Here is an 18037-nt window from a genome sequence, read left to right as displayed (position 1 = left end):
GCGTCATGGACAAAAGTAAAACAGTATGTCGATGTGCCATGCAATGCTCAATTACATTGGTGGGAAGTAGTGCGTTAGCGCAGTTAGCTCATTAATGTGTTGACTCTGTCCAGCCCCACGCATGGGGCGATCCTGGTAACTCTTAACAGAGATTTGCGGCATTATGGCGTTAATGTCATTTTAACGAGATTAACGCTGACAGCACTAGTGGGAACACAACGAATATGACTGCACATTTACCCGACATCATCGTAGTGCAAAGACAAGTGGAAGCAGACAAAAACAACAAGCACACATGCTACAAACTTTACCAGAGTCATTTAGACAGCCGTTAGCACATGATTCTCCTTATGGGGACCTGATATGTTTAATATGCTGCTGAGAATATAGCCCAGAAGAAGCGTATAGTATAGCTTTTATTTTGGAAAGAGCCATTTCTCTGTAATAAACTCTCTTTTCCAAAGATGACTGATTTCTCGATCAGATAGATGTATTTTTTTTATTATTTTGTTGTTTCAGCAACATTACATTTAAAAACTGTACTTTTGAGTTAAAATATATATTTATAATTTTAATAAATGACAAATTAAAAAGGCATGAACATTTTTTTTTGTATCGAAAAAATATCAAACCGTGACCCCAAAGTATCGAACTGAACTGTGAATTTTGTGTATTGTTGCACCCCTACTGCTAACAGGCTACGTCCACACTAATGCATTTTTGTTTGAAAACTAATCGTTTTCTCTCAGTTTTGGCCTCCCGTCCACAGCGAAAACGGAGACTAAAAACTAACTAAAACATGACGTATGTTAATCATATGATGCAGTCATGTGACCAATTAAACCAAGATAGCGGAGGGCATTATACAGCAGTTGTTTTGTTTGCTCTCAATTTTAACAGCCCTATTAAAGATTAATATCAGTCAGTACATGCTCCAGATAGCTTTTCTTCAAATTCTTTAACTAGCACTCGCTTTTGCAATTTTGTACTTTTGTGTTACTGGCAGCAACAACTCCAACTCATTGTTAGTCCATTTAAAAAAAACTCGGTGCTTTTACTCAACATTTTGTCGCGATGTTTCAAAGATCAAGAAAGTAAATAAACGACAGACAGAAATGAGGCAGGTCCAAGCTTCTTGTTTTTCACGCATGCGCAGTACTGGGACGTAAGTGTTTTCAGACGTTTCTATGTGGACGAATCTACTTGGGCTAATGGAACACAATTATTGCATTGACTGAGAGTTTAAGTTATAACTTTTTTTTCCCATCTCATAGTACTGTGTATAAGTCTTGAGACACCCCTCATTTCTTTACATTTTGCAGGGAAAATGGGAAATGGGCGAATCAATATACTGGAATTTTGAAATTTTTTGCACATTTCTATAACTGTAACTGTGTAGAAAAATTAATCTGTTGGATTTTTTTATTTATTTATCTGTGCACCACGTAAAAATGTTTTAAATTTTAGCAGTATAAGGTAGATATATCTATGACAATGACGACTTTTTCTCAGGACATCAAAGGTGACCTGTGAGATGGACACAACCCCAGCTCAGGAGCGAGTGGCTGGGTTCATCATTATCAGCTGAATCCTTATCAGATGGTCGATGTCTGTCTGTGAAATGCCACAATGTATCAGTAATCAGAACAAGCCTGGCACGGCCCAGCAGGTCCCACACGGTAAACACAAGCTGAGCCTTATCACAGCTGTGAGTTTGGGTTACAGCAGAGGCCCTTTGTCTTTTTCTTTTTTCTTTCTTTTGTTCTCGGCTGAGCTGCAGAGGGCCCCTCTGAAATGACTGCACCTCGTGAGAAGCGTGTTTGCGTGGGTTCTCTCCGGGTACTCCGGCTTCCTCCCACCGTCCAAAGACATGCAACTTGTGGGGATAGGTTAATTGGATAATCCTAATTGCCACTAGGTGTGAATGTGAGTGCGAATGGTTGTGTGTCCCTATGTGTTAGCCCTGCGACAGACTGGCGACCTGTCCAGGGTGTACCCTGCCTCTCGCCCTATGACAGCTGGGATAGGCTCCAGCGCCCCCCGCGACCCTGAAAAGGATAAGCGGAAGCGAATGGATGGATGGATGGATATATGCACGGAGGTGAAGACTGTTGCAGAGATTACATCTTCTCATATCAAAAATGCTGAAAAGGTCACACTGATGGATTTTGGAGTTTCTCTCGTTGTGGTTTCTTTACAGATGATCTCTAATCTACGCTTCGTATGGCTGCAAGGGAGCCTGCAAGCAAGAGCTTTTATTTGTAGTCGGAGAATTAAGCAGTATTTCTCTTGTAACAACATTGTCCTTAGTGACAGCTTACATCTGTGAGCATTAAGTAGTCGATGTACGGTGATTTGCAGCATAATAAAATGGTCTATTCAGAGGAAGTTAGCTGCCTATAACAAAACACCACACTTCAATTCATCTGTTCCATCTGTTAGCAGTTTTGCAAAGTAGAGGTCACAGACTTCATCTTGGCATACTTATCCTTTTTAGGTAGCGGTGCAGCTATTTAATGAAAAGTCTGAGGGCTCATTGTGGGGTTTGATCCATTTAACAAGAGTAGCTGCGGATCCTCTGATAACAAAGAAGAGACAACAAATTGAACTTCGAGGAGTATCACATGAAGCAGGAAATCATTCCAAAGTTGCGATATCGTTGACTTTGTTCCACTTAACTCACTCTGTCACATAAATCAGTAACTAACAGCATCAGAGGCCTATATTTAAAGTCCAGCTCTTTGTTGCAGTGCCACCCTCTGGCCTTTCCTTGTATGTTCTGCATTTGAAACTAAATCTTTGCCATATGGAAGTGATCTTTAATCTTTGAGGCTCTCCCTCCAAGCCAGCAAGCTAAGCTCAGGAGAAGCTGGGCCATCGTGTCATGAGGATGAGGAAAATGTTGCAAATGATATTAGTATATTAGCTGTAAGCATTTAAGAGAACTATGTGACCTCGCTAAACCCAACACATGAAATTCATTCACCGAGAATAATGGATCTCTGTCCAGGCAGGAATGCCGGTTGCCGAAGCGCTCGTGGCTGGAACTTTAAGCTGAATTACGAAACTGTGATTTCATGTTCAGCCTCAATAATTGATGGCCCTCTCAAGCTTGTTTGAAAGTTGCTGCTTCCTTCCCCCCGTAGTGATTCATATCTATAATCTCTGGGTACAGAGGTTGTAATCCTGACTTGTTAAGGGGTGAAAGGTGATATCAAGCCTCAGGCTAAAAAAATGGTGAAGCTGTTTTAAAATAACTGGAAAGAACTCAAACTGGAATCCCCACTATACACCCAGCAGCAATGTATTTTTAACACACCCTCTCTCAAATCTGCACTGCTCCATCTCCCGCTAACATCTGCGATGGGAGTCAAATCTGATGTGGGTGAGCTTTTGATAAAGGAAGGATGCTTCTGGACACCCACCGGGGTCCTTCACGTCTTTCTATGCAGCAGGATGTGTGACTAAGGAGCGGCTCTGTGGTCTCCCTGGGCAGGCCGCCTGCAGGAAGATGGCAGAGAAGAGTTTCTCATATTCTCTTTCAAGAAGTGTGCATTAATAAATGGTGCCAAGCAGTTCTGGATTTTATAGCGTGGCACAGTTCAAGTGCAGGGCGCTGTCCTCGTTTTCTGAAGTGTGAACTGCTGTGGAGTACGGAAATGTCTAGAGTGTCTCCTCCAGGTTTTTGGTTGTACTTCAAATGCCATGTCAGCAAATGTGGCCAGTATAAAAGCTCCCTCTTATCTCCCAACAAGAATCCCCATGCCATGTACAGAACTGCATCACTTGCAATCCTGTTGATCTTTGTGGGGCATTTTCAGGCATTTTAGGTGACATTTCTACACCAGAGGTTTAGCTGTTTGTTTATGCTGCAGCAGAGTTGGGATTCACAGTCTTCTTTCACTTGCAGCCCCTTTTAAATAAAACTGTGAGCCTGTTTACACTTTTTAAATGCATCTTTTGAGCGCTGCGCACAGTGTCATCAGCAAGCACTCGATTTGTTTAGCTCGAACTAGCAATGAAAACAAAATGTTTGAAGTACTAATATACATGTACCGGTAGTTCTAACTGCTGACAGTTCTTGAGAGAACTTCTGGACTGATTACTCATGTTGAGCCAATCATATGTAAGATTTGCCCACTCACCAAAATTATGCTAAAACTTCCAGGCTGAACCTTACACTTGGTGGTGTAGCATTAATCCAGATTACTTGTCTTTTTGAAATGCATTGGCCTCGATAGAGGATATTTTCTTCTAGTTTTTTTTTTTTATATATATAATTTAGAGACTGAAGTTGTCACATTGTGCAATAAATTAAATGAGGTGTAAAACTGAAGTCATGCAAAAGAAAAAATGTTGAATTCACTACACAGAATGTTCAGAACTCGCAGCAACCCAAAACTACAGGGAACAAAGACTTTATATATTTGTATATTTTTATTTTCCTCTCCATCATGATGGAATTTCTTGTGGTATCCCAACCTGTAATGTCAGGATGCTATACGTGACAAGACTTGAAACTTGAAACATGTGGTGAAAGGATGGAGAAGGCAAAGATTTTGCTGTTAAACTTTTTTCTTTTTTTTTTTTTTACAATTTTAATCACAGGCTTGTTTTAGTCAAAGCAATGACAGATTTGTGTCATTTTGGCCCACCAGAGGCCCTGATTGTAGCTTAACCATTCCCGCATGTGAGGAATGTACTGCTCTATCACACAAAATCACACTAAGCGCTGTACTTCCTTCTCTTTCCCTGCAGGATGACATGAGCGACTCTCTGCGAGACTACACCAACCTCCCCGAAGCGGCACCTCTGCTCACGATCCTGGACATGTCGGCCCGTGCTAAGTACGTTCGCGATGTGGAGGAGATCACGCCGGCCGTGGTGGAGCAGTTTGTCGGCGACTTCCTGGCTGAAAAGCTCAAACCGGAGCCCATCTAAAGAGACTGTCCACGTATAAACTGGACCTATTACATGGGACTCACGCCATCATCCATCCCTGACCTATTGCTACACCCCACAGTTTCCAGGCTCCCACTCTCTCTCCCAGCTACAATCCTGACTGTTAGAGAGATGTCTCACTTTTTACTGGCATTTTAGCATTTTTATTTTAGATGTGTTCCTCTTTCATGGAGTCCCCTCTTTCTCCTGTGGTGCCTTGCATTGACTATAGTCCATACAGTAATATATATGGAGATTCTGTTGTCTTTTTTTTTTTTTTTTGCCTCAGAAAATTTTTTTTTTTTATTCTCTCATGGTGGCATTTCTAGAGAAAACGGAGAATTACCCAGTGGACCTACTTATACAGCCAATCTTTTGCTTTCTGTTTTGTCTGCAAGATTTGTTACTTTTGTTTTCTGAATGAAGTTAAGAAAGAATAAATAAAATAATCTTTTTTTCTTCACAGTTGTATTTCACCTGTAGTGCAGATGTGCTAAACTTGAGTTGGATGTAGCTGTACGCCTTCTTGGCCCTATTTAAATAAATAAATATCCCACAGTTTGACAGGTGCACATACAGTAAAGAGCATGTTCTACTTGCTTGTGACAGACCAGTGACTGATGTTTTAACCCCCCTGTCTTCTTGTGTCATGACATGAGTGAAAGTCATCTCTAGTCAGTTCTCATCTCAAAGTCATTATGAGGACTTTCTGTGAAGGTCCCCCTAATGGAAAAAGTCCCGTTTTTTGTTTTTTTTCTAGAGGCACAAAAATGGCTTTTTTTTTTCTTTTTTTTTTTTTGAAAAGTTGAATGTATAAATCCCTTTTATATCCTGCTACCTTAGTCATAGCTTCTCACACCAATTAAACATTCACTGGCAAGCACAAGAGTTTTGTTCCTGCTAAGTTTTATCAATAAAGTTAGCTCTTGAATATGGAAAAGACACACAGTGCAGTGACGCTCCAGTTCCTTTCTCAGAAGTTTAAACTGTGTGGGCTCAAATGACAAACTCAATGTTGCATTTATTATGGGAGAGTCTGTACCTCGACTCTGCTGATGCACTAAAATCTCAGGTGGAATAGAAACTTCCGACCTTGAGCTGTACTGGTAAGCAGGGTAAATGTCTGCACTTTTGCATAAACAATATAGCTGCTAATAAAAAAACATTTTTTTCCATTTGTTTAATAAGAGCAGACATCTGGTTAAGGCTCCAACAGAAAACTATCAGAAGGGAAGAAATAGCTGCTTTTCTTTTTTTGCTTACCTTCCAGCACAAGGTTTATTATGAACTTAAAAGTATTTGATGCAATCTTGATTAACACATACAGCAAAGCTTGTGTGTGGGGGGGGAAAAGTTGCAGTATTACAGAAATTTGATGTATTTTGTTGCTAATACAAATATTTAAATTAAAGCGCACCTTTAAAATTTCCATGAATATGAGGAACTGAGGGTAGTTGTTTTAAGGAACTCACCAAAAATTCTTTGACCTTTCAACTGTATTCATCATAATAATTCAAACTTCCTTTTAACAGGAAGAGACCTCCAACAGAACCACATTCAGGGACTCATTTGGGGGTAAAACAGAAAAAACAGGAGCATGGAGAGGAGTTAATGATGTGAATTAATGGCATGTATACTGATGAAGTGAGGCGAGTGGAGACAACATGCTCAGTACAGCAAGGAAAGTTATCTGCCTGAGCCAGTAGTTTCATAACTGAGGGATGCTTCAGTCACCTAATCCAGATTTATCTCTAAGGTTTATCTGTAGATAATGCTTTATTTTTGGTTTTGGTTTTTTGCAGTGAAAGAAAACAACACATTCAAATTCACATAAATCATAAACACAGTTTGCAAATTTACTGTTAAGAGTATTATATGGGACACTCTGTTCAGTCCGATATTTAATAGAAGCATCATGGAAACTGTCTCTCAGCTTTACATTGATGTTTCTTTCCAGATGTTTGCAGTAGTTTTAAGAGTTGCTTCCTGCCCTCAAACAGAAGAATGCTAGCTGCCATGGCAGAATTCAAGCTGTCCACATCAGGAACAACGGGAATAAAGAGCCTGTGGCCGTCAGTTTTCTCTGCCAACTGGACTGCTTCTAGACTCAAACCATTCGTCTCACCACCTATCACAAGAGCAGTTGGGCTTTGAGCCCAACTGTCATAGTACAGCTTAGTGTCCACTCTGGGGAGTGAAAGTCCCTCATGTTCAGAGTCCGAATCAGAATCGTAATCCTCGTACTCCATGTTTTTGCGGTTGGGTCTTGAGCTGACCCAGCCGTAATCTCCAGCTTTGGAGGGTTCAGGAGACACATTAACCTCTACTTCTCTACTTCTGTCAGGGCTGCCACTGCTGTCGGCCACGTGGACAGTCACGGGTTTAGGGAGATGGTTTTCAACATCATCCCAGTCAAGGCTGGGATAGATGGGAAGGCGGAAATGGGCGCCCATTGCTGCACGGAGAACTTTAGGCTCCCAAACATCCACACAACCTGTTTGAAAAAAATGCAAAGTTCCCAAAATTCAAAGGAAGGTTTCACAGGATTATTAATTTGATCTCTAATAGTTACTGTAAACCTACCCTTTGTGAGGAGGGCATTATGACAGCCAGCAGCAGCAGCACATCGCAGCATAGTCCCGAGATTCCCAGGATCCCGGATGTTGTCACATATCAGAGACAAATGCACTGAGTGACCTTTACTTGCAAAGTTTAACCGTGCCGGATCTGGGCGAGAAAATATCGCTGCAGAAGAAGAGGTCAGAGTCAGAAATAATTGAGATATTAGTGCTTCATCATGAGCCAAAAAAGAAAATCTGACCCTTACCGATCACTCCCTGTGGGGCTACAACGTCAGACCAGAGCTTGATGTCCTCAAACTTGACTTTCACTAGTGTGGCCCTTCTCAGCTTATCTAAGGGCAGCTCTCTGAGTCGATCCACCGTGCTGAAGAACACAGTCTGTGGTTTAGCACCAGCATCCAGGGCGTCACAGATCAAACGCCTGCCTTCAAGAAGGATTTTACCTTGGTGGTCCCGAAATGTCCTGGAACGAGCCACACTCACTAACCTCCTAGAGCAGAGACGTGGAGAAAGAGGAGGAGAAGGAAGGAATGGCTTCAGAAGGATGAGGACAGCTACAAAATCTATGTCTACCTTGAGACAAGATGTTGATGGAGGCCCACATGCACCCGGGTGTCCTGACATACATACTGCAGTTCTTGACCTTCTCATAAAATTACACAGTTCCTCTCTTGGCACCCTATCATATCCTTTCTCTAGATCCACAAAGTTACAGTCCGACTACTTCTGACCATCTCAATATTTCTCCATCAGTTCTCTCAAAGCAAACATCACATTTGTACTTCTCTTTCTCACTCACTGACCATCACCTCTCTCGTTAATTAAGCTTCAAAAACTCTTTCCCACATCTCCATGGTATGGCTCATCAGCTTTATCTCTCTGTGGTTGCTACATCTCGGCACATCAACTTTGTTCTTGCTGTATTCCTAATAATTGTGCTTTTGTTTTGTATGCCAGGGCCCATGGCCTCTGGCTCAATCACCTCTGCTACTGCCCTCACTCGGTGAGACTTACGCCAGTCTTTTATCTCCAGGCGAAGCCCTCTCATAGCGCAGTCCGTCCACTTCATTCTTTGTCACAGTAAAAGCATGTTTCGTAGCTGACTGCTCATCAGTCCTCGTCCTGACAGAGTTTCTCTCTTCGTGATGCTGTGTACCTGCAGATATGATTCTTCCCTTGGTCTCCCTCTGGATCTTTGGCTCGTCTGACTGAATCTGAGGCACCTTTACGACTTTTCCCGTCTCGTTTTCAGGAAACAGCACTCTGACAGGTTTCCTCCTCAGTCCGCGTACATACCGTTTTGATTCCACAGTGACACAGCTCCTGGTTGTTAGGAAAGCATGTCGCTCTATCATGGAAATCAGGCAGATCATGCTTCTTGAGTACGCTGCCATTTTGCCTGCTTTCTTCTTCTCTCATCTGTCAGGATGTTTCAAAAATACAAGCTAACCCGCCTAGCGCCACCAGTTTTTAATAGCTGATATTGCGTTTACAAATTAAAAATAAACCAAACACATTTGGTGGCGTTATTAATGTAATTATTTAATAACATAATGTGTTACAAATTGTTAAACGGGTCCTATAGTAGCCGTTTTTTTTGTTTTGTTTTTTACATTTATTGATGCTTCAAACTTGACGCTTGATCATAATCTCGCGAGAAAACAATGACACATTGGTCAAACCATTAACCTGAGCAGTTAGGGGGGGGATTGTGAATTTTATACATTGTACTTTAACGTACAGTCGCCGTTCTTTGCTTTAATACTAGAGCAGCACTAATAATAACGACAGGTGGTGTAACACATTATCCAGCGGTTTTTTTTTTTCGTTTTGTAGTTTTACTTGCAAATACCCGGTATGTGTTCATTGGTGATTACCAGTCGAGCACAGAAAAATCGATACGACCACAGGTAGCACGGCTGTCAACAAATATGGCTTTGAGACGAGCGTTGCATTTTGTTTTCAAAGTTGGTGACAGGGCTAAAACTGCCACCTTTTACAGAGATGTTCTAGGTATGAAGGTAAGTTTTCTGAGCTGCATTTAAATGTAGGATTGGACTGAAGCCGCCGTAGACTAGCAGCTTTTGCTGATGTCGGATAATTTCAGGGTTGCACAACCTGAGCAAATTTCCGTAGTTATCATTGTATAAGTGGAAGTGGACATCACTGAATTGTAATGTTCTCACTACTTGTTATTTATTTCAGATTTTAAGACACGAAGAGTTTGAGGAAGGCTGCAAGGCAACTTGTAATGGGTATATAAGACACAACTCCAGTTGAATCTTGAGCTCAGTATAATGCTAAATAAAAGTCCTGTGGGGGAAAAAGTATTTGCCACCTTCCTGTTACACTTTCATGTTTCAGATCAAGGTCAAACAAATCAAGGCTTAGTGAAACGATGTATTGCCCCCTAAACCTAATAACTGGTTATGCCACCTTTACGAACTGTAATCAAGCGTTTAAGATAACGGTCAAAAGGTCTTTCACGTCACTGTGGAGGAATTCTGACCAACTCTTCTTTTCAGAATTGTTTGAACTCAGCCACAATGGATGGTTTTCCCACATGGACAAAACGCTTTAAGGTCTGGACTCTCTCCCTCCTTTTTTAAGCCATTCAGAGATAGACTTGCTAGGGTGTTTTGGTCTGTTTCTTATTGTTGAATCATGAACACTGACCTTAAATGAGGCAAGGGAAACGTGCAGTTCTTTCTTTATTTTTTTTATAATTGAAGTCTTTATTTGTTTTTAACATTTCACAACACAAAAACAAACAAAACAACCAACAAACAACAACAGAAAAAATATATATATAAAAAATATAATAATAATAATAATAAAAAAAATTAAAAAATTAAAAAAACTCAAATCAGTTAACTCAAATCTTTAAGTCATTCCCTTACTGAGTGCCTACACAAACAAACAGTGCAGCAAGCGTACAACATGACTAAAGATAATTGCCCTGACCAAATAAGTTCCAACCATCTCAGCCAAAAACACGTCCCCACGATTCGTCAAAACCCTCCCTATCATCATTAATCCTAGCCAAGAGCTTTTCATACGACACCATTTTCAGCATAGTTTCTTTCCACCTATTATATTCTGGTGGAGACGGTTCCTTCCATACACTGAGAATAACTCGAGCCGCTGCGATCACCCCCACCTTTATAACCACAAAGTCATATTTTGAAACCCCAGGTAATACTGACCGATCCCCTAATAAGCACAGTCTTGGTGACAGGGGTATCATCAAACCAATCCACCTTCCTATTTTGTCCAATACTTTTTGCCAAAAGGGATAAACTTTCCCACATTCCCAAATAGCATGTATAAATGTCCCTGGATCTGAACTACATTTCCAGCATACATTACTGGGACTAATTCCCATTCTATAAAGTTTGGACGGAGTGAAGTACCACCTGTGTATTAATTTATACTGAGTAAATTTACCCCTGGCCTCTCTTATATATTTATCAGAGAATGACAAAATTCTGCGCCAGTCTTCTTTAGAAATTGCACAACCCAGATCCCTCTGCCATATAACCCTCAAGTTTTCACATATCTCTTTTTTTGGATTGTTAAACAGTTTGTAGAAAACCGCCGCCCTATGTGCTGTACTGGACAATTCTAAAAACTCCACCACCATATTCGAGCTTTGAGCAAATTTTCCTTTGGTAACACAATCCCTTATTTGTAAATATTTCCAAAAATTATTTTCTCTTGTCAAACTTTATTTTCGGGTTATTTCAGCAAATGACATAAACACTCCCCCTGAGTAAAGATCACTTATCCTGCGTATGCCTTTGACAAGCCATTCCTTCCAGAACACAGTTTTCCGCCCAATCCTTACAGCAATATTGTTCCATAGCGAGGCATAAGGTTGTCTTAGATGAGATGCTCCACACAACTTGTGCACCTCCACCCAGACAGCTTTGGAATACCTGAGCACTGGGTTATTATGAGAGTCTTGTCCATTAGTTGCCGCGCCCTGCGAGAGAACATCCAAAGGTGTGAAGGGGCTCGCTAGTTCCTGTTCGATCTTCATCCAGCTCAGCTCAGAGCCCGATCCTGTCCAGTATTTGGCCAGTCTTGACAATTCAAAAGCTAAATTATACAACTTCACATTTGGGAGGGCCATTCCCCCAATGTCTTTAGAGGCCCACATTTTCTTTATATTCACTCTCGGCTTCTTGTTATTCCACAAAAAATCTTTGATTAACTTCTCAATTCGACCAAATATGTGCAAAGGAATCCGTACAGGTAACATCATGGAAACATAATTGAACTGTGGGACCACCATCATTTTAATCACATTAATTTTACCCCATAGTGTAAGATTCAATTTACCCCATTTATCCAGATTTGTTTTTATCTTTAGGAGGAGAGGTTCCACATTTGAAAGCATAATATCCTCCAAGTCGGGTTTTAATAATATTCCTAAATACTTCATACTGAAGGTGAGTACTTAAAATTGAATGGAGTAACGCATCCAGAATGACATGATGCTGACAATGGCATGCCCTCTGACTTGTCCCAGTTTATCTTATAACCTGACAACCCTGAAAATGACTCAACACACGTGAGTAGCGCTGGTAGAGACTGCATGGGATCCGTCAATACTGCTAAGATGTCATCAGCATATAGAAACAACTTGTGTTCCATACCCCCTGCATGAACACCTCTGACACCCCTGTTTGCTCGAATAGCCAAGGCCAGCGGTTCCAGAAATATTGTAAAAAGCAACGGGGACAAAGGGCACCCCTGTCGGGTCCCGCGAGTAAGATGAAAAAACCCTGACACCAATCCATTTGTCAAAACCGCTGCCCTTGGACTTGCATATACAGTTTTGACCCAATTACAAAACCCAGGCCCAAACCCAAACCTTGCGAGGGTCGTCATAAGGAAGCCCCATTCCACCCGATCAAAGGCCTTCTCAGCATCTAGCGAGAAGGCCGCAACCGGGGTTAGGTTAGATTCGCTTCTGTGCATGAGATGAAGAAGTCTTCTAATGTTATCACCTGAGGACCTATTTTTAATAAAGCCAACCTGGTCACCATTAATGATATCTGGTAATATTTGATCCAGGCGGGAGGCCAAAACCTTTGTCAAAATTTTGCAATCAACGCCCAAAAGGCTTACAGGCCGGTAATTTGCTGGGTCCGACAGATCCCTATCCTTTTTAGGAATAAGGGAGATCAGTGCTTCATTAAACGTACTCGGCAAGGAACCTATCTCCAATGCCTCAAGGTAAACTTTATGCAGGACTGGGGCTAAAATATCGATATATTTCTTATAATACTCAATCGGGAAGCCATCCAAGCCTGGCGATTTCCCATTCTTCATTAATAAGATCGCAGCCCTGACCTCTTCTTCCGTTATAGGCTCATCCAGTCTCGTTTTCTGTTCCCCAGAGAGAGTAGGTAATTGTAGACCTGAAAAAAATGTCTCCACCTCCCCTTCATCAAGCGCACCAGCAGACGTATACAAATCTTGATAAAATGATTGGAAAACTGAGTTTATTTCCTTCGATGAGGTTATCACTTGGCCGTCCTTCTTAATCATAGATATATTATTCAAATTATCTTGCTGCTTCAGTTGTCTTGCCAATAGTCTTCCACTCTTTTCGCCACCTTCATAAAATTTTGTTTTGAGCCTAAATAAGGCATATTCCGCCTTTTTGTTATAAATGTCATTCAACTGGTATTTTAATTTACATATAGTCTGATATTTATAATTTGAATATTGACTCTCTAAGTCCTTCTCCAACTCCTGTATTTCTTTATCCAAGGTTTCTACCCGTTCTAGATCACTTTTCTTAACTTTTGATGCGTATGCAATCATCTTTCCTCTTATATATGCTTTAGACGCTTCCCAAACTGTGGCTACTTTGTCTGTGGAACCCATATTGATTTCGAAAAAAATTTTGAGATCCTTTGTTAACTCCTCACTAAAACTCTTGTTCTGCAACAACATCGTGTTAAGCCTCCAGCGGCCCCTCTTCGTTCTATCCGTGTTCAAGTCAATTTGCAACTCTACTGTGGCATGATCACTAATAGCAATGGCACCAATCTCACAGTCTACGACTGACTCGACCAGAGACTTTGATATTAAGGCGAAATCTATCCTCGAATATGTTTTATGACAGTTGGAGTAAAACGTGTATTCCCTTGAACTGGGATTAACTAACCTCCAAATGTCCGTTAAGCAAAGATCCTCTGTCAGTAAATGAACAGCCTCTCTGTCCCTGGGTGTAGACGTACCCCTGGGATTACTCTTATCAATTATCCCATCCATCACCTGGTTGAAATCCCCAGCCAATATCACGTGCAGTTCTTTATTAAATGTTGTTCTGGGTTCTTTAGTGACTAGATTAGTTGTTAATGCACTCCTGGAGGAATTTTGGTAGGTTGGCCACTAATGGAAAGGTTCACAACTGTTTAAAGTTTTCTCCATTTGTGGATAATGGCTCTCACCACGATTTACTGGAGTCCCAAATCCATACAAAGGGCCTTGTAATGCTTTCCAGACTGATAGTTCAGTTAGTGACTAACACTATCAGTGACTTTTTTTCAAATGTGTTTCTTTAGATCATGGCATGATGTGTTTCTTTTAGATATCTTTCAGCCAGGTTCTGTTAGGTCTGTCTCATTTTTTTAAAAACATTGCCAGTGGATATTTTTTTTAATTCACTCAGGTTATCTTTGACTAATATTAAAATTTGTTTGATGGTCTAATAAATATCACTGTAACAAACATGCAAAACATACAAAATCAGGAAGAGGGCAAATATCTTTTCACAGGACAATGCAGATGTTGATACACTAGTGGTAAACCTGCCTTCACCCCCTACCCATACAGCCCTTATGATGGGAAATGGAGCAAGACAATGGTTGGCTTTGGTCCAGAGGATGACCATTTTGTTGCTGAACTGACCTACAACTATGGTGTGGGAGAATATAAACTTGGCAATGACTTCTTGGTGGGTGAGAGTTTGTTTTCACATTGCATGCAGGAAAAGATTGTCTTGTTATTCAGTGTACAGTGGCAATAATGGGATATTTGTACGTGTGTTTTCATGTTAGGGGATCACTCTGCAGTCGAGCCAAGCTGTAAGCAATGCTAAGTGTCTCGGGTGGCCTCTCACTGAGGTGGGAGAGGCTCTGTATCTGACTCAGGCTCCTGGAGGCTATCCTTTCTATCTGGTGGACAAAGAGCAACCTCATAATGGTGAGTGTCACACAAGTCAAATCTGCCTGCTCCTTCTTTAGCTTCTTCTTCTTTTTCTTGGGTTTCTAGCAGGCTGGATGCATATTGTTTTTTTGGGGGGGGTGTTGCTTCATAAACCTCCATCAAGGATCAAATCCTTACATGCAGTCTGGTATCCACAAACTTAAATTAATACTTTGTAACTTCATATTGATCAGAGTTCCATATTGACTTTAGAGAAAAGGCTGTAATATCCATTCTTGACAGTTCTGATCGCGTAGGGTTTCTCTCCATGACATAGTTGGAGCGATCTATCAAAACCTGCTTACGAGTTTCCATCTCCTCACATGTGCCACACATGTTCCACATATGGATGCTTCCTCACTAGTGACAGCTGTTAAATCTGTCTCTGACCCTGTATGAAAAAAGGCATATGATCACTGAGCTGGAATCAGAATCAACAGAATTAATCAATTATGTGGAAAAAGTGTAAGCAGGTGCTGGGTAAGAATTTTAAGGAGACCCAGATGTCTAAAGTATAGCAACTCAATTCTGAATCTTATTTCTTTTAAGGGTTTATTTGTGCACATCCAGAGTCACTTTCCAGCAGTCATAAAGCGTGATTATCTAAACACGGATGATCTGATATCGTCGTGTTGGTGTTGTTCCTGGAACAACATAGTAAATGTTGTTTCAGGATCAACATTGCAAGTGACCAATCACATTGTTGTGACGTTATTCTTTGGCGCGCCAAGCCATTCGTGCACTTATGAAATTCTGCTTAGCGTTTATTAAAGGGTCAGGGTCCGTTGATCGGCGGACAGAGGCGATTTCTCGCAGCTTAAGTACAGTTTTTTGTTTTACGGCGGTTTTTCCCGAAGTCGCAAAAGTATGACGTCACAACATTCTGATTGGTCACTTGCAATGTTCATCCTGGAACAACATTTACTATGTTGATCTGGGAACAACACCAACACGACGATATCAGATCGTGCGGTCAAATAAGTCAAAAGATATAGACCAAAAACAAATGCCCATTGCGGAGGACATAAATTAATAGGCTGGTTCTCAGGAGTGTATATATTTATTTTTTCATATGCAGCCGATGACACACAAATGTAGTGTGTTCACACAGTGGTTTGATCCTCTGCATGTATCCTTAGCGCAAGATACTGAACCCTGAGTTGCCCCGGTGTGTGTGTCTGTGTGTGTGTGAGAGAGGTTAAAAGAGACAATTTTATGAATATGTGTGTTTATGGCTGAATGCAGCTTGCAGTAAAAAAGTGCTGCAAGTGCTCAAATAGAGTAGAAAAGGACTACAGAAGTACCCATCTGTTAACCTGTTAACCACTTACTTTCTGTAATCTGTTCCCAGACCCTGTGCAGAAGGTTTGTCTCGGGGTATCAGACCTCCAAAGATCGACCCACTACTGGTCCACACTCTTGGGGATGAAAGTGATGGACAAAAATGAGGAAAAGAAGACAGTGCTCATGGGATTTGCAGACAGTCAAGTGAGTCAAAGAAATTAAATGTTAAACCCTAAGATAAGTTTAAAATAGTTCTATTGTTGAAGTTTGAATTGTATGTTTTGCGGTTTATGTTGATGCCTGAGTAATATGTGTCAAATTCTTTGTAGTGCAAACTGGAGCTTCAGGACATTGGAGGGATGGTTGACCATGGAACAGCTTTTGGGAGAATAGCGTTTTCATGCCCGCGGGAGCAAGTAAATTATTATTTTCTAAACGGCTAATGTCAACTTGCAGATAAACTATTTCCAACAACATTATAATGAGATATTATTATGCTCCTCAGCTGCCGGTTATTGAAGCCTTGATGAAAAAGGAAAATCAGAAAATTCTCACCCCATTGGTCAGCTTGGACACTCCTGGAAAAGCTACAGTAGAAGTGGTTATTTTGGCTGACCCTGTAAGCACGTTCCCAAAATAATGCTGAAATGATGTCAAATTCATTAAGTTAACAATATTAAACGTAAAATGTTTGCTTTAGGATGGCCATGAGATTTGTTTTGTGGGAGATGAGGCCTTTAGGCAGCTTTCCATGTTGGATCCCAAAGGGAATGAATTCCTTGATAAGGTTGGTGTTACTATAACACATAGCCCTCAAATGCTTATCCAGCATGTGTCAGATATTCACTGTGCTTGTCATCCTTTTAACACTTTTCAGGCTATGGCTGAAGATAAAAGTGATGAATGGTTTGCCAAACACAACAAACAGAAGACTGCTGCATGAGATGGAGCAGCCGACCTGTCAGTTTTCATCAGTTAATGAGGATGAGATGCCGCGCAACGCACCTGTAGCATAGATCTGCCTTAGGCTGGCAACGTAAGATTAATTTTGTGTTATGTAAAAACATTTGTGCCCTGAGATGATGTAATGGACCACTTGTTATGGATTTTTTTTTCCCAATAAATATTCTTCCTAAAAGCAAGGCTGAGTGATGGGCAAAAAACATTAAGTTAGTTTTATCTATAAAAGACATTTCAATGTGATCTTAATTTTAGGCGAAAAGGGGACACTGAGAGAAGTTGGGGCCAACTTAATCTCATAATAAAGTATCACCAGGACTTCATAGCTTAAATTTGGTCTTGCACCTCTACTGAGTCTCCACCAACCTTATGTGCAAATTCCTCTTACAGCTGTAGTAAAACAACATGTTTGCACAGTTCCTAACTGATTTTGTGGTAATTATAAAACACAGATTACTCAATGGGCCCACCATGTACAGGCTCTATGGGCTTTTGGTCTTATCCTAGAAATATGACATATCCAATAACGAGCCACAAAACAACAGAAATGAGGCGCAAAAAGATATGTACAAGGACTGCAAAGACATAAGATGGATACACTCAGATGCAAAAATGACCAAATGACATCTGCATGGTCTGTGGTTCTCTTTTTCAGTTCTGTTGTTTGTGCACATGAACCTGTTGTTTTATATTCTATCCATGTCTACCTGTATTTAGAAAACATGTGCCATATACCATAATAGAAAATAAAGGTTTTATATGTATAATTAAGGAGAATTTGCCTGATTTTGTATGTTCTTCCTCATAAGTTGAAGCATTTTGCATATATGCAAACAATCAAATGACCAAACGGCTGGCAGGTGCAGGGATGTTACCTGAGATAGTAGAAATACGTTTTTTCCCTAAGGGGGATGGCAGAGGAGACTTGTGTGCACAATGGGAATAAACTGTTTATTTGGTATTTGTAAAACTGATGTATGACTGGAATAAAGGTTGCGCATTTTATTTTCGTGCTTGTTTATGGATTAGTTTAAAGTTGGTGT

The 18037-nt window shown here is 40.8% G+C and overlaps 3 protein-coding genes across 5 annotated transcripts in view; 2 read left to right on the top strand and 1 right to left on the bottom strand.

The window, feature by feature from the left end:
* nxn (nucleoredoxin) overlaps positions 1–5524 on the top strand; it is a 70600-nt gene extending 65076 nt beyond the window's left edge. For all 3 annotated transcript variants that reach the window (XM_082502786.1, XM_082502787.1, XM_082502788.1), the window contains exon 8: positions 4759–5524. In XM_082502786.1, coding sequence (XP_082358912.1) covers positions 4759–4941 — 183 coding nt within the window. In that variant the 3' untranslated portion in view covers positions 4942–5524. The remainder of the gene's footprint in view (positions 1–4758) is intronic.
* On the bottom strand, positions 5198–9150 carry mrm3a (mitochondrial rRNA methyltransferase 3a). The gene is made up of 4 exons (XM_082502785.1): positions 8538–9150; positions 7769–8013; positions 7525–7686; positions 5198–7435 (listed from the first exon to the last, which is right to left on the bottom strand). The coding sequence occupies exons 1-4, from the start codon at positions 8915–8917 to the stop codon at positions 6855–6857; spliced, it is 1368 nt and encodes a 455-aa protein (XP_082358911.1). The 5' UTR covers positions 8918–9150; the 3' UTR covers positions 5198–6854.
* A 96-nt stretch (positions 9151–9246) lies between these two features.
* glod4 (glyoxalase domain containing 4) lies at positions 9247–17999 on the top strand. The gene is made up of 9 exons (XM_082502789.1): positions 9247–9544; positions 9729–9778; positions 14379–14499; positions 14603–14747; positions 16102–16238; positions 16364–16450; positions 16540–16653; positions 16735–16821; positions 16912–17999. Exons 1-9 carry the CDS (start codon positions 9455–9457, stop codon positions 16975–16977), a joined length of 897 nt encoding a protein of 298 aa, XP_082358915.1. The 5' UTR covers positions 9247–9454; the 3' UTR covers positions 16978–17999.
* The last annotated feature ends 38 nt before the right edge of the window (positions 18000–18037 follow it).

Source organism: Aulonocara stuartgranti (genome assembly GCF_965226115.1).
Source record: "Aulonocara stuartgranti genome assembly, chromosome: 14".
NCBI lineage: Eukaryota > Metazoa > Chordata > Actinopteri > Cichliformes > Cichlidae > Aulonocara > Aulonocara stuartgranti.
The sequence above is the reverse complement of the archived record's forward strand: the minus strand, read 5'-3'. Positions and strand labels throughout refer to the sequence as shown.

Coding starts and splice junctions, on each gene's coding strand:
- mrm3a (XM_082502785.1), bottom strand. CDS start 8,917: ATGGCAGCGTACTCAAGAAGCATGATCTGCCTGATTTCCATGATAGAG. Junction 8,014..8,537: donor CCTGGAGATAAAAGACTGGC/GTAAGTCTCACC, acceptor TCTCTGCTCTAG/GAGGTTAGTGAGTGTGGCTC. Junction 7,436..7,524: donor TAATGCCCTCCTCACAAAGG/GTAGGTTTACAG, acceptor TTTTTCAAACAG/GTTGTGTGGATGTTTGGGAG.
- glod4 (XM_082502789.1), top strand. CDS start 9,455: ATGGCTTTGAGACGAGCGTTGCATTTTGTTTTCAAAGTTGGTGACAGG. Junction 9,545..9,728: donor GAGATGTTCTAGGTATGAAG/GTAAGTTTTCTG, acceptor TATTTATTTCAG/ATTTTAAGACACGAAGAGTT. Junction 14,748..16,101: donor CAAAGAGCAACCTCATAATG/GTGAGTGTCACA, acceptor ATCTGTTCCCAG/ACCCTGTGCAGAAGGTTTGT.